We start from the raw sequence: 26,826 nt of genomic DNA, 5'->3' as shown, positions 1-26,826 counted from the left end.
GACATAGAGAAGAGAAAGTCTGACTTTTAATAGATCTAACTTGACTAAGAATATCCCAAGAGGCATATTCTCTATCCAACCTAGACTCCCTTCTATTCACATTTGTTTGTCTGTTGCACCAAGTAAAAGTTCCTTTGACACCAGTGTCCATAAGGCATAGAGATTCTTTGCAATCTTCCTAGGCTGAATGCTCACCTCCTCTGATGACTGTCCCTCTCCCAAGCCATCTGTCTGCATCATTTTCCACCATGTAAGCTATTGGGTTAACTTTGGAAAGTAGATTGAATGTTGTTGATAAAAGAAGAGTTTGGTTTGTCACACAGCATGAGGAAGGTAAGTGAGGAACTGTTATAGGGGTGCTTTCCCATTGCAGTAATGGTATCAATAGTGTTGTTTTGGATGATAATAATAGGTGGATCTTTCTCATGCTTTATCTTTTTCTCCTGCATTTGGGATCTCCTAATCATCTTCTAACTCTTCCTCACTTAACCTTATGTTGGTCATCTCATCATCTCTGTTAAGATCATCTTCAAATTCCTTGGACCAATTAGCTTCGAATTGAATGTCCATGTCATCATTCTGGTTTTCCTTGATCCAAATCTTCAGTATCTTTGATAACAAGAGAATTAAAGGAATTTTTTGAGATGAATGGAGGGGGCATCTTCTCCTTACCTTTATGAGCAGATGGTTTAGGACTAAAGGAAGTTCCCACTTGAGGACTAGCCTTAGCTGAAGAGCTAGGAGGCTTGGGTATCCACTTTTCTGTGGCACTTGGTCCTTTAGGAGTAGGGGGAGCACTAGGTTTAGCTATAGTCCTCTTTTGAGGGCATCTTTTAACAGCATGACTAGCCAACCCATAGAGGAAACATGAATTTGGGAGATTCTTGTACATGAGTTGTTGCTCTATGAAGACACTCCCATTCCTGGTTGAGAATCATAAGAGTGCTAGGTAACTCTTCTACAATATCCATCCTAACGAAAATATGAGGATTACCTCTTGGGTTAACAAAAAATCGTTCTCAATATTTACAACCTCCCTTAGTCCTTTGCACAAGGAAGATAACTAATTGTGTAGAGAGAGAGGTAGATCAAGTAGTTGTACCCAGACACGTGTTATAGTGGACCTTGGAAGATCAGGAGAGAAGTCATGGGAACACCATTCAAGATACGAGGGTTGATGTCTGATAGTCCATAGGCTATACTATAGAGCACTAGCATCCATGCTAGGTTTCTCAGAAAGGAAAACAAAAAATCCATTTCTAAGGAATCTTACATTGATAACCATGAAACCTTTCCTCAACCAGTTTGATCGTACCCAGCTCTCAATAACAGCTAAATGAGGTATAGCTCTAGGTAGTGCCCAATTAGTGCATGAGTACTTAGCCACTCAATTGAGTCTAAAAGAAGGTTATCATCAATAACCGCAGTTACGAGTTTACCTATAGGAGGATTGTTGCTCTAAAGATAACAAACTATGCAAACTTTAAAAGGCATTGTATTGATTGAAAATTGTCCCTTGAGCAGGCTACCAGCATATTTTGGCAGTCATTACAAAAAATCAAAGCTCATCTTGTAATATTGTTGACGCTTCGGTTCCCTCATTCTAGGTTAACTTAGAGAAGATGCTCAATTTTCCCAACCTGGGTGCTGTGCTCGTTGAAGATGCTCTCTCTTGCAATCCTAAGATTGGCGAGCTCATATGTTAATTCAAGGACTCAATGGGCACAAGACCATGTAAAGAATAAGAACATAACATCGAGATCTTAGATGGAACTTATAGTGTGGCATTCGATAGACTGGTTAGGACGTTATTTGAAGTAATATCCTTTGACTCGGGTTCAATATCTATCACCCTCTAGGACCTCAGGTGCATGTGTTTCCCACTCAGCCTAATTACCCATTTAGAATCAGCCATAACTATCTCCTAAGCAGCAGTCACTACATTAGCCTTAAAAGTAGTGAGTCCCTAAGTCATTGCGTTAGCCTTAAAGCAGCAGTCACTGCATTAGTGATATAGCAGTGAATTTTAATGTGACCGGTCCATAAAATAGTGAGTGATTGATAAAGTAGCGGGTGATTAAAGCAACAACAACTGGTATAGCAATGAGATGATTGTAAAGTAGCAAGGACTGATTAATGTAGAGCAGGTCTAATATAGCAGTGACTCCTAACACATCGGGTTGTGAGTCACTACATCAACCTTAAAGTGGGGGTTGACCTCACTTGTGATAAAGTTACATGGTGTTGATCATGCTGGCTCGTGAAGGCCCTTGAAGGAATTTTTATGTATAGGTGGTGCTCTATAGCTCTGTCTTCTAGCAATGCAAAGGTTTGATAGGGTTTCTCTTATTTTGTTTTGCAAGGAGCCTCATTTAGATTCTACCACCATTATTAGTGCTTTATAGTTGTGCTATTCTTCATCAAGATATCTTGTGAGTGACCTGATTATTTAACATTGATGTCATAAGTACTGATGTCATACTCAATGCCATGCATGGGGTTTCATGGTAATCTTAGTGTATGTGAGTTTTGCCTTTCCTTTCTCTGTGATAAGGCAATGAAGAAAATGGATAGATATATTAGAAATTTTGTATTGAGGGAGCATTGGCATGCCATCTATTGGAATTATATGGTGGCTAGTAAGAATAAGGGTAGAGGGTATTGTCTAGAAGTGTAGGAAAATGATTGCTAAATGGTTCCTTAAACTTCATTGCAAACAACCATGAGCAATAATTGCTAGGTATATCATTGCGCTGAATGGTCCTAGGGGGGAGCATTGATGCTAAGACTGGAGAGTACCCAAATCTGGGAGCCACTTCAACTCCGACCTCCAGCTTGATTAGGCCCCAATCTCCCCCACCTTCGACCACAGATGCACATCTGAGGGAGACATTATCCAGTTTTATGGGATGGATTGACCTGTCTAATACCGACCAAGTCAATCCTTGTTGTGTCAAGGATGCAGAGTTTGTGGGGCATATGTGTGGTAGACTGTTGAGCCAAGGACTCTAGCTCATGGGTAGCTTTTTGTGTAGAAGGTTCTTGCTCCATCTGATTGGGAAGCGAAAGGGAGATCATGTAGGAAAAGGAAGGAGTAGAAGAGTGGGAAAGGTCAAAGAGGATTTGTTTGTTAGCTCTTTAATTGAGAAGAATTATGAGCAGTGATAGAGTGCGAGGAGGTGATGGACATGAAGGGCAAGTGTTAGCGAAAGCAATTTGAAAGTGTTTGGAGCTATGAAAATTTGTTAAAATTTTTGGCAGAGTTCCAATACAATGCCAAGTGAGATCTTGCAAAATGAGACTAGATGCTTATATAGGGGACCTGGTGATGTAGCAAGTTAGCTTTAGCATTAGTGCAGCAATTTGCATTATTAAAGCAATGATGACTGGCATTAGTTGTGGATTAAAGCGGTGACTCAACAAAAATAAGTAACAGGAGGGCGATATTATAGCAGCAGTTGGTGTTAGTGTGATAGCGTGTTGCTATGTTAGGAGTCGGGGAATTAGCATTAAAGTAGTGAGTGGTGTTATATAGCAGTGATTGGCATTATTTTTAGCCCAGCAGTTTGTGAGTTTTCATGTAAAGGGCATAGTAGTGACTATATCAAACATTGCATTAGTAGTCATGCCCTGCATTAGCCTTATAGTAGCAGTTTTTTGGACACCTGACCGACTGACTGAGTTTTTTGGACTTCACCTAAATGGATGTTAGTGCATGTGGTGTGAAGTGGTAGATGCAGTGTGGAAATTGGAAGTATTACTCTGGCTCCATGCTTGTGAGTGAGTGACTTGGTGAGCTGAGCGCATGCAGATGCATGGAACCTGCTTACTTGGTTGGATTGAACTGAACCTTTGTGGAGTGGAGGATTTTCTAATGAATGATGAGCATTCTCTTTCACCTGAAGTGCACTTAATTATACCCTATTTTCACCTACGATGTCAACTCCCTATGAGCTCACCTAGACCAAGTGCATGGATGATAAATTAGAGACTTTAAGACTTAGAGGACGCACTTGCTTAGAGCACCTGTAAAGAGTGTCAAGAGTTATGTTCTTGAAGCATACATAAATGGTGTGGCAAGTTCGTTGGTATCAGATTGCTGCAGTCGAGTGCCTTCCTCAAACAACTAATAATAGGACTTCTGAACATAGTCTACAACTTCCCTAAGTTTGATTTTTGAAAAGTTGGCTCATCCTTGGTCTTAGAAGCTTAGATGGAAGAATTTAACAATGCCTTCCCCTCAGTCCTAGATCTTGTTGTCAGATCCTATTGTCATCACCACAATGCATTTCTTTAGCCTGCTCATCATTTTGCTTAGGGACATACCAACACTGGACCCACTGGTAGAGGAAATCCATCAATGGCTTTGTTCTGAGATAATTTTCAACCTGAATGAGGGACGCTTATTCCCTCAGGTCATGCGACTATATGTACGTGTCTATAATCTTCACAATCATGATCTTCAGACCTTTGAAGATATTTTTGAGACACATTTTTGGAAATCTCTCCATCCCTTTTGCTATAGCTCCCACCGGAACTTCGATCGCTACCGCATCATGAACAATGCCCTAAAGTGATACATCATGCACCAGACACAATCCAAGAATGGATTGTGAATACGAAGGGGGGCATGTTAATCACCATAGCCATTAATAGTTCATATGTTGTACTAGTAAGTGGAGACGTAAGAGAGGATGTGAGATTTAGCATATGTCATTTGCCTTGGCACTGCATGGGCCCAAGAGGTTGTAATATGAGAATGAGAAAGGTACAAGAGAGTACAAGGCTTAGCCCTCCCTTCAAAAGATGGAATGTATTTAAGGCCAAAAGTTTGACTTTGGTGTTCATTGTGTACTCGCAACTTTAAAAATAGAAGCTCTCTCCTTCTCTACATTATCTTGCATTGAGTCTTCTTGCTTCCTCTTGCTAGTTGCCTTGTGGTTGCCACTATCCCCCTCCCCCTCCCCCTCCCCCATTCCCTCTCTCCTCTCATTCTTATCCCTTCTCCCCTTCCCCTTCCCCTCTTTTCCTCTCACCCTTCTCTCTTATAGAACTACTTGCACGCAATTTGGTAGATGCTTGGGTGACACAAGCATGAGGCTTGTGCATACAAAGCTCCCACAAGGAGTTGTTTGGGAGTAGAGGCTTTGACGGCATTCTTCCAAGATCTCCATGACATGTGAGTCACTACCAAACTACACAGTGAGTAGGTGTAGAAGCTCTTTGACATATTGTTGCAACTCATCCTTAAATCACCTTGAATACATGAGATCCCTCATTCATGAGCTTGTCTTATATCTCCATTAGGTTTTCCTTTGACACTAGCTCCTTGTCAATGGCCTGCTTGCACTATGCTTCACCTTGCACTATACTTCAAGGATGTCGGCACATGGTCTCAACTTGATGCTCTTTGTCCACCCAATCATTGTGGGTCTATGCATCCTTTTCTTGGATTCTCTTGGGATTGCTCTATTGCTTTAGGCTTTGGATTTCTTTGCATAGTGCCACTATGTATGTCTTTTCTTCAACAGCCTCATATATGGCTACTACCCTTTGCTCAATGGCCTTCCTCATTTTGGCTTGCCATAGATTTTGGTCCTCTTTGTGCAACTTATTCTCTTTCTTGAGTCTTTGGTGTACTTTGTGACTTTGAGTGCTAATAGAAAGTTCTTGAATATGTAACACATCATGTTCACTTCTTATCAAACCTTCAAAGCATATGCATCATAGTATTGGGATAGATCAACTTGATTACAGGGTGCTAGATTGATTTTAGAAAGGGCAGTCATCAAAAATTCATAGGTGAGCTAGTCATTGATGGTGAATAGATTTGTTGGTCGTGCTTTGGCTTTCGTATTTGGCTACGATTATCTTGCCCCTGTGGCATGGGTTGGTCATTCTAGCTCAACCTAGGCCCTTCCTCTTGTATTCATGCCTTGGTGGTTGTGGATGCTCGTTAGTTGGTGGTGATGGTGGTGCATCTTCTTTTGTTTTTGTTTTTTCCCTTTGCTCCCTCGATAGGTGGGTTTTGCTTCTTGTTCATTCTTCCTCTTTGCTCTTGGAATAGATCATCCAAAACATTTGTTTTGGTAGGGGGTGGTGGGTGGATCTAAATTTCATTCATGCTTCTTGCGAACAAACATAGATGAAACTCCTACTCATCTCAACTTTTGCCACCCCACATAGACCTTTTCCTCTTGCTCATTGATCTACAAAGGGATGAGCTTCACCCAATTTAGTTCTCTACCCCTTGCTATCTTCAATCCCTTTTGAACTAGCATTTACAGCATGCATATGTACAATGTTTTGAGTTGGATTCATTCCAATAGAAATTTGAAGGTGTTTGCCTCCACATCCCTTGCTTTGCTAGTCACATACCCTTGCCCTTGCAACCATGCATCATTATTGAATATCATTTCAATTAGCTGCATTGATAGATTCATCATTAGTCCTTAACAAGTTGAGCACTCATGCTACTTCTTCTTCAGTGATTGGGATGGTGTTCCCCTTTGTGCAAAATGTCTTTGCTGCACTGTCATGTGACTCAATTGTGATGATTTATTTAAATGTCTCACTCTATGGCAATTCATGGAAAGCATCAAGCTTGATTGACTTGTACCCAATTGAATGAGGCTACTGGCCATTGGAAAATGGAGGGAGGATTGAGTTTTAGGCCTTTTGGTTTCTTTGTTTTCAGTTTCTTGGGTGGGGGCTCTTTGATCTTCATGCCCTTCTGCTTTGGTGGTTTATTCAATGTCATTTGGTTTGTGAGATGAGGGTTAGAGATTACAGTGGGGTTTAGAAGCTATGGAGGCAAGGGAGTTTTAGCTACTTGTTGGATTGTGTATGAGGAAAGTGATCTCTCATTCCTAAATCATGTCCATTTAAGACTGTAATTTCTAGGAGTTCACTATAAATTTTGGTACTCCTCCTAATCATGATTGTCATGTTAATCTTTATTTAATATGTAATGGTTCTCTAGGGTTGGTGCCTACAAAGTGGCACTTTGGGATTTTCTTAGTGAATTCTGCCTAAGTGCACTACACCTGTGGCTAAAACTCTTTTGTTGATTTGCTTTGGTAGTTTGTTACGTTCAAGTCCAATGTGATTTGCTTTGGTAATTCATTAGTTTCCAAGTCCCATTGTTGAAACACTTTTTGATATAGTATGGCCCACCCCTTCCCAATGTAGATTTTGCTTCAGCACTCCCAAAGGGGCACTATACAATAATACAAGCATCTTGTCTTTGATTGTTTTTTTCTTGATACGATGGTCACGCCACACCTTCCTCCGTAAGATTATGCCTTGTTTCAAGGATGCCCTCAGAATGACTTCATTGATTGTGGATAATTCATCCAATCTCTTTGCGATGGCTTCTTCTTGGCAATTGGGTTATTACACAATCACCCCGGTAGGCTTGATATAGGGAATTTTGCTGGTAGAACTTAGATGGAATGCTGACTGGAATGGAGTATGCGTCTTTGGGCCTTGACTATCATTTGATAGGACCATAATGTTATTTGTAGCTTATAATACCAATTTGTTTTGGTTCTCATTCTGAACCCCTTTGTCAGACATAATCTCAATGGGACACCCAAACCTATAGATGGAATTCTCATACAAGAATTGTGTTGTGCATTGGCTTGTGTTGTCCCTGAGGGATTTTGCATTTAATGACATAATTGGTTGCTACCACAATGTATCTATTTTGGGCTGGATGAATGGCCATATTGACCTAACCAATGAAATTCAATCCCCATTTTTGGAATGTCTCCCATGGGTAGGTTGGATGCACTGGCATGATCTTGGAAGGTTGTATTTCCGATTTTTTGACATGCATCATAGGTTTTGCAGTGTTTTGTAGACTTTGTGTAGATATTGGTCCACTAAAATCCTGGACTTAGGATCTTTTGTATTGTGAACTTAGTGGAGAAATGACCACTGAAATCCCCTTGATGGGCTTCTTCCATGACGATTGGTCTTTTGTGCACACATTGTTTTCTATACAAGTAGCCACATATGAGCGAACACTTTTAGGATTTGGGTGTAATCCTTTTTCGTTCATCCTTGCTTTCATCTTTGGGAAATGATGATGTTGTGAGATATTGGATGATATCTTCATGCTTTTCTTCATAGATCGATACCATGAATAGACTAGCATCTGGAGTACTATCATCGATAGACTAGCATCTGGCATACTATCATCAATCCTTGATTTCTTATCTTTGATGCAAGATAAGTAATCAACTTCACATGTGGATGATCTTGAAGTTGAATTCTTGGAAAAGCAGCATCCACCAAACTGTGGCTTCATGTTTATCTTGTTGATCAAGTGTAACAATGCCAAATGATCCACATAGAAGATGAATGTGCTACCTAGTAGAAAGTGTTGAGCTTTTTGGACATTGTATAGCAATCCTAGGGATTCTTATCCAATCATTGGATACTTCATCTCCACACTGAGAGCATTTGGCTTGTTATTAGATTGAGAAATCAAAGGTCCCTTTGGGCTAGCTAAGATGGACCTAATCACCATCGCCAATGCATCCACATGAAGTCTATCTTTGGTGGATTGATTCCTTGATTACCACCGCTTGCACAATTTGGAATGATTTGCTTTGGGCTTTGCTCCATTCAATTTTTGTATTTATACTCGTTAAATAATGAGTGGTTTGGAAACTCCTACAAATTTTTTGCTGAGGCATTGGTGACGTTGAGGAATCCCATGAATGAGCATACTTTCTTGTCATTGTTTGGATCCATCTTTGGCATCTATTTTGGATTTTTTTGGTCATACAAATTTGATCAAAGATTGTGTGACCCAACAACACCCCTAAGAACATACAAAATACAAGCTTGTATGAAATTTGTGTCTCCCTATATCTTTGTATAACCTTATACAAAGATTCCAAGTGTTCTTAATTTGTATTATAGATTGAGAAATCATCCAAGAATATCATGAGGAATTTGTTGATGTACTCTTGGAAGGTTTCTACCATGAAGCATAGAAGTGTGGCCTGTGCATTCTTCAATGCAAACAGAATCATGTTGCTTGAGTACACCGATGAATGTTGTATTTTCTTGGTCTTCCTTGGATAGTGTTATCTAGTTGTACCCACTCTCTCTACCCTTGAATGAATTCATCTTGTGCCCTATTACCTTGTCTAGGATGTGGTCCATGAATGATAGTGGGAAAGGGTCTTTGATGGCCTAAGCATTCATCTTTCTATTATCAAAGCAAACTTTCAACTTGCCATTCTTCTTTGGTATGGTGATGATTAGAAAAAACCCAATCACTTTGCTCAAGCTTGTAGATGAATATTACCTTGAGTTCTTTCCATCACAAACTTTCAATAGTTGGGGTATGGTATTGCTAGTGTTGATTGGATCCACATCAACTTCTCTGTTTGCTTGGTTCTTCATTGATACATTCATTGTTTACTGCCACCACTGACTTGACTGCTTTAGCTCATTGGCCATTCTTGGTTAATCTATGTCCTTCATTGTCTTTGATGAAAGGCTTTTGGAAAAGCCATATGCAGCCCTTATCTTTGATCATCCTTTTAGTTGATACTTGCATTGCATCAATTGTTGTGCACATACACAATGCTTAGGGTAGGTAGATTCTTCTCATTGTTCAAGGCATAGGCCTCTTCCAACTCTAGGCATTAGAGCTTCAATTTTGTTGCATTGTGCTTTTGCCCATTGATATCCACACGTCCTTCCCCCCTCTTATGTGAGGGGCTCTCCTTCCCAATCATGGAGAAACTTGTCACCCTTCAACCATTTTCCTCCTAATAGCATTGAGTACCTTTCTTTTCTTTCCATCTTTACCACAATGAATGTGACCATGAAGTAGGATCCACTTATATTAATGTAGGAATCCTTAAGCATTCCCATAGGCATCACCAACCCCTGATCTGCCATCCAAATTTTTGAATGGTGAGTTCTTCAATGTTTTCAATGTAGCCTCTTTTGTACTTTGTTGAAGATGATGTTTACCCTTGAGCCTCTATCGATGAGCATTACCTTGATCATATGCTAGAATTATATACCAAAACTATTTTTTTCCCCAAAAATAAGGGTTTATATTAATAATATCAAAATGTCAAGTTATACAACTTCTCAGAACATACCCTTGTGAGATACAATGGAGGGTATATTAACTAGATATCCAAAGTATTAAAAAGCTATTGCATGTCAACTGAAATGTTGTAGCTAACAAAACCGTCAAGGCGAACATTGCAGAAACTAAAACAGTGAGTCAAAACAGCCAAAGCGGTAGTTCTATAGTAGAGTAGATGTAAGAGGGAACATTGAATAGTAGTCATGAATCATTTTGCCTCTTCTAGAGGCTCCTCTTTTGGCACGAAGCGTGAAGTAACTTTGAGCACAATCGTCCCTGGGATGAAAGGATGGGGGCAACAAGTGTTCTTTGTTCTGTGTTTAGAAGTGGGTTCAAGACAAGTCGTCTCTTCATGTAGAACCATGTAAGTGGCACTTGATGGGTCAGACCTAGACAAAGGTCTTTTGAAAGCTTGTTGAGCAGAAGGTTGGGATACAGGATTGCGAGGAGCTTGTATAGGGCGACTGTACACCAAAACCAGTCCCGTAGTAGGAGAGGGGGTAGAATCCATGGGGAGAGTCTGAGGGGAGCTATGGGGATGGGCAGGAAAATTGGCTGCGGGTGTCTAGAGGGTAGCTGTTTGGAATTGTTGCTGGAGCGCACAGCTAGGGCCCTCATTGTCTGGTGTCTCCTTGTCCACCAAGAATTGCATCTATGCTAGAAGTACAACTTTGTCTTTAGCCATCTTTTCCTCCTTGAAACACTCTTGTACCAGAAGATGGAGTTGCTTGATTTTTTGGAGGTTTTCACCTCGTTCTTGTGTTGATCCATAAATTCAATAAAACCTCATTAGCATCCACATGAACATTGTTAAAAACTTTATTGCACCTTTGAACCCAAATGGTCCAAATAGCAAAGCTACGAATGCCATTCCAATTTGACGGGGCTCTACTTGAAGTGTGTCCCAGCAACAACGGATACATGTAGTTGAATGGAAAAAAGGCAAGATGTTTGTACACCGTATCCCATAGAGATCTAGAGCAACTACAGTTGAGGAAGAAGTGAGGAATGTTTTCAAAATCTCTGCAGCAGTGCCTTTTGTAGAATCCATCTCCTTGATTAATTCTTAATGCTCACTTAGCTGTCCAAACTCCTTGCTGAAGAATTAGCCAAAGCAAGCAAGACTATTTCTCAGGGATATCCTTATCCCAAACTTTTGAAAATCTTCTAGTCCACACCTCTTCTGAATCTCTTCTACACCACTTTAGATTGAGCTTTTTGATCAGTTCCTCTTGGTCTTCAACCCAAATAGGGATCGGGGGTAATTGATTTTGACCTGCCCATCTAAATTCTTTAGTAGAGGGTTACACCATCCATGGAAGAGAGTCCTTGGTCCAGTCTCTGTCTCTCTTGTAGTAGCAACACATCAAATCTGTTAAGACAAAACCTGATCATCAGAATTTTGTTATCTAGCCAATCTCCTTGTGCTTGCAAAATTCCTCAAGGTGTACAACAGCTACACCAACGTTGGCGTCTTGCGAGATGTAGTAGGCAATCCCCACCACTACCAAATCAATCAAGACACGGTGCGGGCAGCAGCCTTCAACCTGCCAATGGTCGAGGAAAAATACTCCAAGAAGAAGAAAATGCTCGACGCCCTCAAAACGGTCTGTCACTATGACCGCCACAAGTGCAAGGGCCGCCTCCAGTTCACAAGCATCCACAAGCCCAAAGTGGAGCAACCAGCAAGAGCCTTGTAATGGCTCACTCAAGTTAAGCACATAGACCATCATCAGTCCATTGTGCCCAATATTTTGCTACAGATGGTGGAGTTCTAAGAAACAAACTGGGCTGACTACTTCTACAGCCAAATGCGAGATAATCTCGACACCCAGGGGACATTATCGACAATCCCATGCTATACATGTTGGTCCTCTATTACTTGAGGAGTCAACATCCGCCAGTCGGCTTTGGCCTAGTAGAGAAATCTGCCACTGGCCCAATATAGATCGAGTAAAAAGAAATAGAGGTGAAGCTCAAGAGAGAAAGGACAACGCCCGGTGTCACTCCGAAAATTCATGTGCAACTGGACACAAGTCAACTGCTCACCCAATATGAGGACCACCAGTTGCATGAGTTCATGTGACAACAATTGTGCCTCTAGCGGATGGATCCTCAAGGCAAGGGCAAATAGGTTCAAGTGGAGCCTATTCTCATTGAAGACCTCCAAGGCGATGAGACAATCCAAATAGGTCTCCATATAGGATCCGAAGCTACAGCTACCACCCCCGCTACACCCTATGTCTTAGTCTCCACCACCCCTTAGGAGACAACATCCTTCACCACCAGCACCTCTTCCACTCCATGGGCAAGCCTAACAGAGGCGTTACAATTTTGCAGTGCGCCCAGTATCAGGCATCAGGTGGCTATAGCCACATGACAGCAGAGCAATTATCGTGTGTGGACCTGATGGAGCTAAACCTCTTTGAAGAAATGGCACAACTCCCACAGGTCACCCACACGATTTTATAGAGGAGGTCGGAACAAGCCTCACAACTCTCCGCTAGTCTCATCTAAGCCTAGCTCTTTCCGCATGAAAGCCAATCGACAATGGTCGTAGCCTAATCAACAGGCCATGCTGCAATACATAGAGCTGAAGAATACCAAGCCAAAGTGGAAGAACTCAAGCTCGCTCTTACAAGGCTCAAGGACAACCTCACCACTAGTGAATCCCTAGTCTAGACGCTCATGGACCTGGTAGACAAGGCTTAGTTGAACCTGCACACAATGCTGGAGCAACAGGCACAGGCAGAGGAGTGGTACGCTCGCTCACAAGAGTCCCATGAACAACAGATCTGATCATTACAGGATCTCCTGGCACAAGAGAGGAACCTAATAGTCTCCCTCCAAGAAAAAAATGAACACTAGCGCACCACCAACCAATCAGAGGAGCTAGGATTGGAAGACCACGAGCAACAAGAGTTCTAGATGTACAAGGAGATGTCTGGACAATTAGTCACATACACACTTGCACCACGCACCATCCCCCAAACCCTCCAAATGCACTTTGATGCACTTCATGCACAAAATCTCAGCTTCCACCTAGACCTCACTACTCCGCTTTCGCCTAACACCCTCCAAACTATCCTTCGCCGTAACCTCGACCACTACCGCCCCATCTTAGCCATGTCATACTTCTCTCTTGATCTCCAACCCACTTCTCTATCTCTTCTCCACCCCTCTGATCTCTAAACACTATCTGCCCATCCCATCCTTCTCAATTTTCAAGCCTGGTTCCATGTCATCACTGAGTCCCTTAATTATCCTAGAGACGATGAAGTGATGCAACTCGCAAAGCTCGAGGAACTCATGCCATGGGTCTACACTCCCGCAAGTCTGCACACATACATCAATTGGATGCAGACCTATGGCCACAAGCCTCAGCCATCCAATCTCAAGGGCACCTTGCAGCCGACCAGTCCCCTCTCTCCCTTCCCTCTCTCTCGCGTGGAACCACATGCAATAATCTGAAGGCCACTTGCGTGACACTTGCAGATGACTCATGCTATGCATTGCTCCCACAAGGAGTAGCTAGGAGTGGAGACTTTGTTGGCATATCTTCAACATCCCCACAACACGTGAGTCACCACTGAGACCCACTACAAGAGTCAAGGAAGGAGGAGTAGGACTCGGGGTGTGCAAGACAAAATCTGACAAAATTTTCTTGTGCCATTGCCATTTTCAAGGCAAAAATTATTAGGAGGAGGGGCCTCCGAGGAGGTCACAATATTGCAGGAGAGGCTCCTCTTGCCAATTTTATTTTGGCCATAACTTGGGCGATAGGACTCCTAATATGGTCATGTTTGTAGTCAAAACAATTGGAATGATATGAATGGAGCCATTTCTCATATCAGAGTGTCAAAATTCTATAGCTTTTTAGAAATTTTTGTACTTATATTTGTCTCATTAGAGCTAGACATTATCAAACTGTATATTTTCTAATGACCATGGATTTTTCTCAAAAAGAGTTTGTGGGTCCTTGGTTTCCTCCCTCCAGGTGTATGGTCATATGAAGGTGATTCATAATTAGTTAGCATCATGGTCATAAGGTGATCAATAAGTAAAAATTGATTGCTACTATAGTTTTAGACAAAGTTCCTCATGATCATCACTTGAACTCTAGTCTCGCTTGAATGCAGTCGCTTGATGTTTTGACTTACTCCTTAGTCTTTAACAGGGCATACGCATCCAATGGTATTGTGTTTACTTCTTTTTCCAACGTATGAAATTGTTGGTTTCAGACCTAGAACACCAATGCTTGGGCACCTTTCTTCCACTCTCGATTCCAATTGCTCATGGATCGTTAATGCATAATGTGGAAAGTTCACATCGTATGCGCACTTGAAAACATATTGAGTGCACATTTGCATTTCGGTACTGTATTGTGCAACTGTTGGATTAATTCCTTCTTTTGCCTCCCCCGTGCAAGCTACAAGTTGTTGTAGAGCGCTAGATGAGTGTGTGCCAACTCCTCCTTTCTCTTTCATGTTTTTTAAGGCAATGGAAGCTCACATTTTTTACTATTCAGTTGCCCAAAGAGTGACCTTTGCCTCTCCATCTGACATCAACTCAAAATCTTAGTGAGCTCTCAACAATTCTAGTTGGCGCAACACACCACCAAACATCCTACTTTGAAAATTCTCTATTACCTCATGCACATCAGGCTTGGACACTACTCTACTAGCTTCAAACATAGCATCACATGTCTATCTCCCAAATTCATGGAAATTTGTAGCCAAAGTCACACAGTTGCAAAATTGTGACATGACAAACGAGCTTTTGTATCAATTTAGACAAGACGTTGGGAGCCATGATGAATAGCTAGATAGTGCTATGATTGATCTAGAAAACATAACAAACAATCCATTATAATCATTCAAAACAAAATTTAATAAGTTATAAACAATTATAATTTACATATGACAATGGTGGACGTAGAAAACATAACAATCACAATCCATAATAATCGTTCAAAACAAAATTTAATAAGTTATAAAGAATTATAATTTACATGTGGCAATGGCGAACGTAAAAATTCAAGCCAACTATACTCGATGCAACTAAATCTAAGACTCAAAACCCTACGTCGTCACATAAACATGATGATCTACAAACTATATTAAGTAATAGCCTAGTCTACTACTACACATTTGTGAAACTAAAATTGTAAACATATAATAGTAGCACAAGACCAAGATGATCTAGATCAACTTTGCCAATCACACATCTATCTGAAACTATGAGCCATACACCCAAAAAAACAACCGACTCTACTGGATATCCTATATATATAAAGATTTAGATATTTTTATTTATATACTAGATCAAAGTGAGGTGATGAAGCCTGGTAAATGCGAGCCACACACCCGACATTGATCGCATTTCTCGCTCCCTCTCTCTCCTCCTTTCTTTGTTTATACAAAGCAAGAAATCAATTACTCCCTCCCCCCCCCCCTCTCTCTCTCTCTCTCTCTCTCTCTCTCTCTCTATTTGTTTACATAAATGATGCAATCTTAAATTGAAACAACTAATACTATGTTGTTGTCTCCACTAGTTAGCTAGGGCGAGGTGATCAAGGCCGGCAATTATGAGCTACACACCCAACCCGGCCTGGCAAACATGGAAAAAATAGTTTAAAACTTATTAGACAAGGCGAGGTGATCAAGGCTAGCAATTGTGAGCCACATACACGGCCTTGACTAAGAAACATAGAACATAAAGGCATAAACATTCATGTTTATCAGGATAAGGGGATCAAGGTCGGCAACTATCCACACTCAATGCTTATGCCCTGAGAGGCTTGTAATTATTTTTGTTTACCCCGAGTTGTATCCATTTTGTGATTACAGCCTGCTGGCCTTTAGGCCTTCTTGTACTCTCATTTTTCAAGTAGTATAACTAGCACTACTTTTTGCGAAAAAAAAGGTTGGCAACTACGAGCTACACACCCGACTTGACCAACCTAAAAAAAAGAAAGAAATGGAGAGTAGAAGCTCACTGAAAGCACCAAACAAAACTGAAACAGGCAGTAATCGGTGAATATAATGCACTGGGACCATCTTCTATAAACCCTAGCCAAACTTACCACACAATATGTTGATCAAACTGTGCGATATTTTGGACTAACCGTTTGGACACGCGATGATTTCCTTAATATACCACATGGTAACTTCAAAATACCATGTGCAATTTTGACATATCGTGCGATATTTACACAATACTGCAAAGTGTTTGGAAATGATGTCGTGTGGTATTTTCATGGTACCATGCAATAACTTACAAGTTAATTGGTAAAGCTTAGCTGGTCAAAAAGTCCATGTTTTTTTATGTTTTGAATGTCTTTTTGTATTTTAAATTGAAAAAAACATTTTTTATAAAACCGTGGCTTGAACAAATTCTCAAAACAATTGATTAAAAGATTCTTTATCTAACATGAAGAAGGTAGAGGGGGTACTACTTTGGGTGTGCTATCACATTACAGATAGGAAATGGGTTTCTATCAAGTGCAAGATCAGAAATATTTCCTTCACTGTAGTGTCTGTGTATGCTCCTACTAATACACAAGCTAGGAGGAAGACTTTGGCATCTCTTAACCTTCTAGGCAACAACAGCAACAACAATATTATACTAGGAGACTTCAATATGGTGGAAAGGCTAGAGGACAGATGGTTAAAAAAGGTTCTTGTTTGAGAAGCTCAAAATTGTAAATTTTGGAATACCTCAAAGAGAACCTACAACTAGTTGATACAAGTCAAGAGGAATGTACACTTCGTTTAATATAGACAGGTGCGTGAACTTGGGAGAGAAACTAGATTGGATAAGTGTGTATCTCTCAAGGTGTACTTGGTTAGAACTTAGAACTTAAAGGCAGTGTAATAAATTCAACAACACTTACACTTTGGCCAATACTTGCTCAAAGTTAGTATCATAAATGCAGCTTTAAACTTGGAAGGTGTCCAGACTATACTGCCACGTCAATCACATGACATGGTGACAATTGGTATATATGCAACAGCTACATACTATACCTCCTACATAACTACAATTGACCATAGTATAACAAAAGCATTCCATGAAATAATCCAAAAATGCAAGAATGAAAATAACGATGCTATTGAGCAGATCAAAACACTCGAGACAGCCTTTTAAACTTACAACAAATGTCTACCTAATAAGCTATTGATACAATACTCTCATTACCATTGCACCATGCTTTCAAAAGAATGCAATTCATAAACACAACACCTTCACAACAATGAATAGTAATGCTAAAACAAGGTAGAATCTTACAAGCATGACTAGATGACCCAACCGACATAATGTGCTTGTCAATTGTTGACTGTTATTTGAAAAGGCCTAACACAATGGAATCTCTAACCCTTGCTAAATTTTCATGTGAGTACTATAGTTAGACATACAAATCTAGAAGATGACCATGCATAATTACATACACACATTTTGATAAACATGGGGACTAAGAAAACCATTATATAGAACAATTGGTGCTCTATTTTCCATTTCGTCATTCGAAGGAGACTCTAAAACAAACAAATCTTACTTTTGGCAAGCAACTTATGCAAACCATGAAGATCAAATCATACAAGTTTGTGACAAATACACTTACAACAACACACATACTAGGAAAGAGGTTGGTGACCTCTAGCAAGACTTTGAGCACCAAATTTGCCAATTGGCAACAAAAGCAAACAATAACATTTGGGCAAAGACATTAAACAATGCAATTCTACTAGATCCATATGACATAACACATGTCACGAATCCTTGGGAGGGAGTTGGGAGGTCACTCATAAATATGTAAGCATAGCACATGGGTTCAATAAAAGGTAAAATTTAAATCCTCTTTTTACACAATTTTTCACATATAGAAGGGTATCATATAAAGGGGTAATTCAAGGTTGAATTAAAAAAGGGTGTCTTTTATTTGTGATAAATTAACTAATAAGGGGTTTTTGAAACAGGCCTTGAATGCACATGATATATAGGGTTTATACATAGCGACCCCAAAGCACAAATCACAATTGCATGGACAACCCTATGATTGAGTCACATGACCCTAGCAAGACTGTGGACGAAGACTCACACCATTAAACAAACTCTAAACCCTCTCTAAACATACGATACTTAGTATCCCATCATCTTGAACTAAATAATGACTAAAACCTTTAAGCATTAGATATACTTTGCCTTAATGAAACAAGAACTCGAGACCCTACGATCTACATCAATAGCCAAAATTATTCTACAATAACATCCTTTGACAAGATGGGTACCTCACTCTTATACAAAAAAAGGCTTTGCCTAACCTCCCAAAAAATAGTAGCCATAAATAGGCTTGAACATGGAGCATTTCCTACCAAACTCTAGATAAGCAGCCTTATTTATAGCAATATATCATACAAAAGCAATACATGCAATAGATAGTAGACCAAAAACCTACAAATCATCCAATATTTCTAATTAGTGACCTCAACATTGACATGCTCCAAGATTCACTCAAGAAGGTTGCCTTAACAAAACTCATGCACCAAATCCAACTATATCTTGCAAACACCACACCTACAACAATCTACAAATCTTAAGTAAACCACATTTGGACAATGCCCCCATGCAAAATAGTCATATAGGCACAACCGAGGCCTACTGGTCTTATATACATGGCTTATCAATTACCACCACATTGGCTTAAAAACCATATATTCTATACTTTAAAATAAGATAAATACAACAAACAACCAAAAGGTAACATTCTTTCAAAGACCAAACATAAAATAGTGCTCATATTTACTAAGAGGCAGTGCCCTTGAGCATGAATGCTCAAGCGTACTGCCGTGTTGCCTCCTGGCTCATTGGGACATGTACAAAATGTCTTTGTATCTATTGCTAGAGTCAGTGCTTAGTCAATGTAATCAAGATTTTAGTTTTTTTATTTAAAAGAATCTTATCTATTGGGTGTTGGGTGGATTTATTTTGTATTGAGTACGGAATCTATGGTGATAATTGATGAACTATGTATGTGCCTATGTAAAAATTGTGAATAAGCAATCATTGTTGTAATTTATGTTTCTTGTAAATGAAATATTATTTAAGTATTTCCAAGCGTATAAAACAAGGGGTGTATGATAGTATGCCACTGGGCAAAGAAGACAATAAATGCAAATCATATGATTTTGAGTATCTGTAACAATATCTATGTTTCAGTACTTTGTCATTTGTAACAAGTTTCTATGCTCTTGCATTCAAATAATTATTGGAGTATTTCCAAGCATATATTACCAAGTACATATGATATCGTGCCAATAGGCAAAGAAAGTATTGATATCTATATTTCAGTATAGTAGTGTATATGTAATGGTATTTGGATTTTGATATCTATAACAATCTCTATATTTCAAAATTTACAATTGTATCTATATCGATATCTGTATCAGTATTTAGAAGTGAGAAACAAAATTCAACACATGTCAGTTTCCTCGAATCAAATGCTTATATTAGCACACTGTATTTGTCTTTTAGTACTTTCTTTTTTGAAATAACCTTTCATGTTTTTGTAATCAAAATACCATATGAGCAAATCCTTGCATAAATATTCCAAGATACAAAGTTGGCACTCTATGTTAAAGGAAGGAAAAGGAAAGGAAAAGAAAAGACATACTTCATAGGACAACATTCTTCTCTAAAACACATGGTCAATCACCAAAGAAAATAGAAAATAATAGATGCTAATGCGCATCAAACATTAAAAATAAGTTGGTTTTACTAGAAGCAACCCCCTTTTGAGCAGCAAATTAGGACCATCACATAAGTCAATTGTTCCAAAGACACAGACCAAAAGTAAGAAACTACATGCTAAGGAAAAGCATGGTTTAAGAAATATATGAGAAAAAGTTATAATTTTCATCCTAATCTAATCAAACATTAGGGCATGCTTGTCTTCTTGGTAATGTAATAAACTCTCTTTGATTTACATGGCCACATCTAAGAAGAGTATAACTATATTAAACAATCACGATGAAGACATGGATCAAATTTGAAAAACCAGATGCTAGGACAAAGCATGGCTTTATAAGTCAAAGCATGGTCAATCATCAAATAAAATGAAAACTAACATATGCCAAAAATAGTTAGAAAGCATGCCTAATACATTATTCCATGTAGAAGTGTATCCATATTTGCATACTTAAATTAGTTCTTGCGAATCCTTGCCTAATTCTTGTCTTTTGATCAATTAGAAAGCATGTCTAGCACCTTATTATATGTGGATGTCTATCCATGTTTGCATACTTAAATTTGTTCTTGCGAATATTCTTATAATCAAAATGGGTAAAGTAAATGAGATACCATTACACACAAAAGTAGAATACATGCCTAACACCTTATTACATCTGGATGGGTATCCATATTTGCATACTTAAATTGGCTCTTGAGAATATTACTATAAATGAAATGGATACCTAAATGAGGTGCCAATACACACAAAAGAAGAACACTTCAAAACATGAAATACTTAAGGAGACACTAGTAACCTTAGTATTTGTGCTCTTTTTTATATAGAATCAGGGATGTGCTTATAGACTTTTATTTGCATCAAACATTAAAGGAGGAGCATTTTTTATTTTTGGAAACACCACAACAAATTATAAAATGTGGAAGAAAAAGTTTAATTTCCATCCTAGTCTAATCAAACATTAGCACAAACATATCCTTTGAGTGTAGGATGGGAAATGAAGCTTTGCCACTAGAAATAGAATGAACCCATATTTCCCTAACCCTTGGAATATATTAGATCTAGCCACTAATCTCACTCAAAGAAATTAACATAACATGGCGGGTGTGGCACACTATATTTTTCCTCTTTTATTAGTATTACCTTGATAAGATGGTGTCACGTTGGCTAGTGCATGTAGGGGAAAAGTGATCTCGAGCCCTATTGAGGTCTAGATGTGAACTTCTAAGAAGGTGTAGAAGTGGCATAACTTTCTTAGAGACATGAGAAGAGCGATTGGACTATCCACATGCCATTACTTCTGGTCGACTGATCAAGATAATCAAAATACCCTCTTCCCTGACTGGGTCTAACAAATCGAATATGGTTCACATGACCTTGCATCAATAATAAAATTACAAGACAAGAAAAATAACACGATCAATATACAACACCACTAGCTCATATCCATATCCACAATGGTGTTGACAAATTTGGCAATAGCTTGTACCTGGTGTCGCAATAAGTTGCATACTAGCCTCCTCCATCAGACTAGCTCTTGCATGTTTACACCAAAGACACAAAGCAAGATCAACAAATGAACTAGCCTTAGTTTACTACTATCATATCCTATTTGAGTAATGTTTAGTGATTTTGTGTCTACCAATTCTTTGGTGAATGAAAAGTGGTATCGTAGCATCGTTCAGAAAGCCACTATTTTTTATGAAGGTGGGATTGAGAAATTGGTCCAGCAAATCAGGCCGCCTTTGATCTACTCCCTTTGCATGTTAATTTTTCTTCAAAACATGTGGCTCTTGACATCAAGCTCTCACCACCATCCTAAAAAAGAGATGATGACTTGAGTCCACAAATACTCATGCGAGAGGTTGGCAAAGCTAGGAGGTGTATTCATGCCTGCACTTTTGGTGAAGTGTGGCACATAATATTGGCCTAAAGGGAGCCTCAGATTGATATCTTGAGACAATCAAAACATGAAGGAATAGTGGGGGAATGAAATGGGATTGCTTGGATGCCATGGAGCTAAGTCAGGAAGGACGCTCCTATAGCCTTGATCGGCATGAAAGCCAATTGATTGTGCATAATTGCTTGCGAATGCTATGTTCGCTATTAAGCTGGTCTTTAAGTTTAGATGCTTAGCAGATGCTTGACAAATGGTGGAACAAGAACCATTAGACGTGAATGTCATAGATGAACCTTCATCAACAACGGTTGGCCACCAAATGAGTGTCTAGGAAAAAAGTGTGTACCGTATGCCAAAACCATAGCCTCGTGATCGATCGATACCAATCGTGCAACAAAAATGCCATTGGGAGAAGTCCAGGTGCCATTGAGTTTGAGAGAATATCCAAGAGTAATCTTGGATGGCTCAGCTCTGAGAGTGAGTGAGTGATAATATGAAGAGCAGGCCGATTTAAAGTAGGGGAGTTGGGAAGGCATAACGTAGAGCACACCCATGTAAGGCAGCCATGGCCTGAGTGATGATAATTGGAATGAAGATGTGTATATAGAACCAAAATTTTGAGAGGAAGGAGTGTCCTTGTAGTTGATTGCTCTAGATCTCCAATCTTAACACTTTCACTATGCCAATGGACACAAGATGAATGGGTGATCGCAATGAAAGATTTGAGAGTAGGGAAAGTGCCCAAAAAAAGACACAGTTCACGCCACCTTTAGTGCAAGGCCCACAATCAGATAACCCTCGAATTTCTCATGTTGGAGGCCAAGGATACGAATTTGCATCCAATCCGCTCGAAATGCACAAATTATATGCCCACAACTTAAGGGCGATGACTTAGGGATTTGGAACGTCATTTTTAGGCTTATTTCTTACTCACACCTTCAACATCTAAAATCATGTCTGTCATGTATGATGCCCAAAGAAGCCAATTAGGATACCATAGAAAATTGAGAGAACAAAAGTAGCTCAAAGAAAAGGTTAAACAAACAACCAACCTTGAAATGGTGGAGTAATAACACTGGCTTCGACCAATGCAAACGTTGCCAGAACCTATGTTTTGCAAGAAATACTCCACTGCTAAAGTGAAAAAGCAAACAACACTAGCACTCGTCTGACTGTTGCTTCAAAATGCCTAATTTGGATTCAATTTTTCATAAAAGGCTCTAATTTCATAAAAGCTTGGCTCACACTTTTCCACCCAAAATCAAGAATCCATGGGGAAATTTCGCCACTCATTCCTATGGAGGGAGTGCTAACAAAAAGTAGCTCCCAATTACTAGTGGATGGTGGCCGAGATAGCTTCGAATTTGAATTCCGAATTCATGAAGGCCATGTTCGCCATGGATGAATGCTAAAAAAGGCTGCACCAACATCTAGCTGAAGGCTAAACCAAATGTAATGATGTGGTGATCTCGGGGTTGGGTTGGGGAAGAAAATGACGATGTAAAGGCGACCAACTCTAAGGGACGAGAAGAAGTTGGAAGTCAAGTTACCAAGTGCTGTGCTTCAAATGTAAAGTTCAATTGTATTGCAAGCTGAGCCCGTTCTTCAATCACCATGGTATTTGCTCTCATCATTTTCTCTGCTCTTCCTAATTTAGGGTTTTCCTTGGTCTCAATGGATCTTGCCCATTTCACTTGCAGGTCTGCTTGGTGTGTTTGTTGCCCTTATTCGTCATTCCCCTGCTCAGCATTTTGCCCAAAATCCTCGACTTTCTTATGGTAAACTTCAAAACCTTGCACTTATCACCTCGCCATTCCGATCTCAAACCTTATCAACATTTGTATATTTTGAGGCTTGATTGGCAAACATTGGTTCGCCTCAGGCTAAAATTTATGGCGTCTTTGGCCGGGAATACAAGCCACCTGCACGCGTCCCTCCGGCCTGTCCCTACAAACCCACCAACATCAAGTCGGCCCAGGTGTGTTTGATAGCTTGCTTCGTAATTTATCTGAAAGGTTCATGTGTTGTTTTGTCTCTTGTATTCAACAGTGCCGTATTTTGGTGTAATAGTTTACAAGCACCAATGGCAATTGATACCGGCAAAGCAGCCTTAGGGCTGCCAAGGCCAGATGCAGCACAGGCAACGTTGGAGGGTTGCCTTGGGGTATGTATCATGCCATGCAGCGGTCACAGAAGGCGCCAAAGCCAGACGCAGCAGCAGAGAGGGAATGCAGAGTCACGTGGCACATCAGAAGAGCAGCCATGCATGAGCGCACCTGTCAATGGTTACGGTGGACCAGCAGACTTGTCAGTCCGCCCTGGGGTTGGCAAGCAGAATAGAGAGCGCTGAACCCTTATAAAGGTCTCCCACTTCTCATTCAGTATCAAGCAGGAGCAGCAGCCCAGCACATAGAAGTAGACAGACACCCTCTGAAAACGTAGCAGTAGCAAGCCTTGAGTTCAATGCCCAAGGATGTTTGAGGGTAAGTGTATTACCTCTCCAGCAGCCATCTATTCCAGCTTTTGTACTCAGCCTTTATGCACGCCAAAGGCAACAAATCAGTCTATGGAGGAGGGCGGCTGGTTGCAAGCCTGTCTCGCCTCCTACAGGCAGGGAAGAGCAAAGCATTGAGTAGAACTCATTTAGTTAATCATTGGCATTCGGCTTAGGAAATTCTCTACCATGGAAATCAAATTTCTGGATGAACTCAGCCCATCGAACTTTTATTCCCTTAAGCTCTAATTGGTTAGGTAGATGGGCCACTGCCCCACCTATGATTCCCCACATGAGGAGGAGCTGTACTAGGACTGCTGCAGTAGGCAAGGGAATGATCACGTTGACATGTGGACACAATCGAGAGGTGCCACATGGGCAGATTTGAGAAGACGGAGAGCTGTAGAAGAGGCTGCATGGACTGCCAAATCGGCAGCAAAATAGCTGCCACGTGGACAGCACTGCAGGCTGCCACATGGGCAGAAGCATAGCTTGCCATGTGGGCATAAAAGTCCAGCCATGTGGGTTGGGTAGCCTAGACTACGGGCTGGAGGTGAGCCCCCATATGTTTTCTATGGCTGGGGTTTTTATAGCCCTGGTTCTGGTCGACCAACAAGGCAGGTTGGCCAGGTACAAGGTGGTCAGTGGGCCCAAGGTGGGTGGAGCCCCTCACCTAGAAAAGGGGTCATATGGTTTCATTTCCCTCAACCATTGGAAGGAACCCCTTAGCAAGAAGTATGCAAGCAGAGGAAGAGGTTCTGTAGGAGCGACAAGTATCCTCACCTGGGTACAAATCTGGCTTCAGTGTGTGGCTGCATATGTACTATACTTGACGTGGCTTTTTGTAATAGTTTTGTTCTGTGTTGGAGCAATATTGTCAGAGAAAAGGAGTCACTTGCTGAAGCCAGTACCTATGCAGCCAAAGAAGAAACGTTGCCCACAAACGGCGCAGGCAGCCCGAGGGCCCACCGACAGTATGGAGTATGGGATGAGGGGACAGGTCACCTGCAAGCAGAGTAGGGGAAGGCCATGAGGGTGCAACACACACACATACACACACACACAGACAGACAGACAGACAGACAGACACAGAGAGAGAGAGAGAGAGAGAGAGAGAGAGAGAGAGAGTATTAATATAGCACTTATCTTTTGCAGATGAACCCTTTATCTGAGTCATTGGTTAATTCTTCTAACCAGCAGCAAGTAGAACACCATGTTGGTAAAAGCGAATGACATTGGTATACTTTTGTACATTTCACGTTTCAAGGCAATATACGTTTAAAGAATTCTGCCCATAGAAGACTCCAGTGGCTTTAATGTATTGAAAGCAGTGAACGACACAACTCTATTATGGCTTTAATGTATTGAAAGCAATGAACGACACAACTCCAAGTTGCAGCCTGCTGGTATTGTGATAATTCTTTCTATCTTAAATGGTGCGTTGCCCTATCAGCTAGAATTAGATTTAGATGCTCGTTGGGGAGAGACTAAAATGAAAATGTTTAGACTTCACAAGCAGTTGTAGCTTGAATGAAGAGATTTTGGACTACCTTTTGATTAGCCTTCTCCTTTAGTGCTAGCCTTCATCATGACTGAGTCTGCCCTTCACCTCTGGAGTGCCGACAGAAACTCAGTATGAAGACTTTGTATAAATTGATGCTCAAGTATGTGTGGGTGTGTGGATTTGTATGTGTGAGAGCATATTTCTATACTATGGTCTACACCCACTGTTGGGCGCTGATGACGTCAGTGGGGATGTCATAGTAGCTAGTCCCTGCTATGCATGATGGAGTTTATGGTTTTCAACCTTGTGAGTGACTATCATGAGATTGAAACTGCACTATGTTGTGTTTTTAGAGGATGAGTTTGGGAATGTTCCTGGATTCATCTAGGTATATGGTGTGTAAGTGTAAGTTTGTATCACCTGAATGCGTATTTCTTGCTTGAATATGGAAAAGAATTTTATCACTGACAACTGCTGTTTTTAGACTGTATGAGGCTGCACATATTGAGGGCTTGAGTTTTTTATTAGAACATTTGCAGCAAACACGTTCCTGTGACTATTGCCTCATTATTTATTTGTGATTAAATGTCTATATTTTCTTTTTTTGTGCTTAGCTGTTTTGTGCTTAATACTTGGAGTTTGTTTCCTTGTCATGTTTTTTCAGTAGATGGTTTGACTTAGGTCTCTTTAGTTGAAATTTTGGCCATTTATATGCATCACCTTTAGTATATGGAGTCTAGGATTCTCAACCACGTTTATCACCTCTTGTTTTGTGATGCTAAATTTTAGAGTGCACATCTATGCTTTTGAATTTTATTAAAGCGTAGAGATACAAACGTACAGGGTCGGGTCACTATAATAATGTTGAAATCCATGTTGCAAAAATTAGGAATCAATTTTAAGGTACCATGATCTAGAAGCATGCTTTAATCTGCATAGTGCCTTTTTGAGACGACACAATACCAATTTCATGTGGAAAACCCAACAAATGCTGAAGGTAACTTTCCTGTTCAATATTGCTGAGGTCACTGTGTAGGAATGTTGTCTGCATGTAAAT

General features: G+C 40.2%; 1 protein-coding gene across 1 annotated transcript; it reads left to right on the top strand.

Annotated features, from left to right (window-relative positions):
- Positions 1-23,231: 23,231 nt before the first annotated feature.
- Positions 23,232-25,647, top strand: LOC147893617 (uncharacterized). The gene is made up of 4 exons (XM_087386271.1): positions 23,232-23,388; positions 23,472-23,549; positions 23,654-23,749; positions 25,421-25,647. The coding sequence occupies exons 1-4, from the start codon at positions 23,386-23,388 to the stop codon at positions 25,496-25,498; spliced, it is 255 nt and encodes an 84-aa protein (XP_087242397.1). The 5' UTR covers positions 23,232-23,385; the 3' UTR covers positions 25,499-25,647.
- The last annotated feature ends 1,179 nt before the right edge of the window (positions 25,648-26,826 follow it).

This window comes from Dipteris shenzhenensis, chromosome 15, assembly GCF_047967505.1.
Source record: "Dipteris shenzhenensis isolate YYH24624 ecotype China chromosome 15, Dip_SZ_1.0, whole genome shotgun sequence".
NCBI classification, from domain to species: Eukaryota; Viridiplantae; Streptophyta; class Polypodiopsida; order Gleicheniales; family Dipteridaceae; genus Dipteris; species Dipteris shenzhenensis.
Note: the sequence above shows the minus strand (reverse complement) of the source record. Positions and strands in the feature narration are given on the sequence as shown.

Excerpts from the sequence above, each read along its gene's own strand:
- LOC147893617 (XM_087386271.1), top strand. Across the intron at positions 23,550-23,653 it reads AAATCCTCGACTTTCTTATG|GCTAAAATTTATGGCGTCTT; the intron begins GTAAACTTCAAA and ends GGTTCGCCTCAG. Across the intron at positions 23,750-25,420 it reads CCAACATCAAGTCGGCCCAG|ATGAACCCTTTATCTGAGTC; the intron begins GTGTGTTTGATA and ends TATCTTTTGCAG.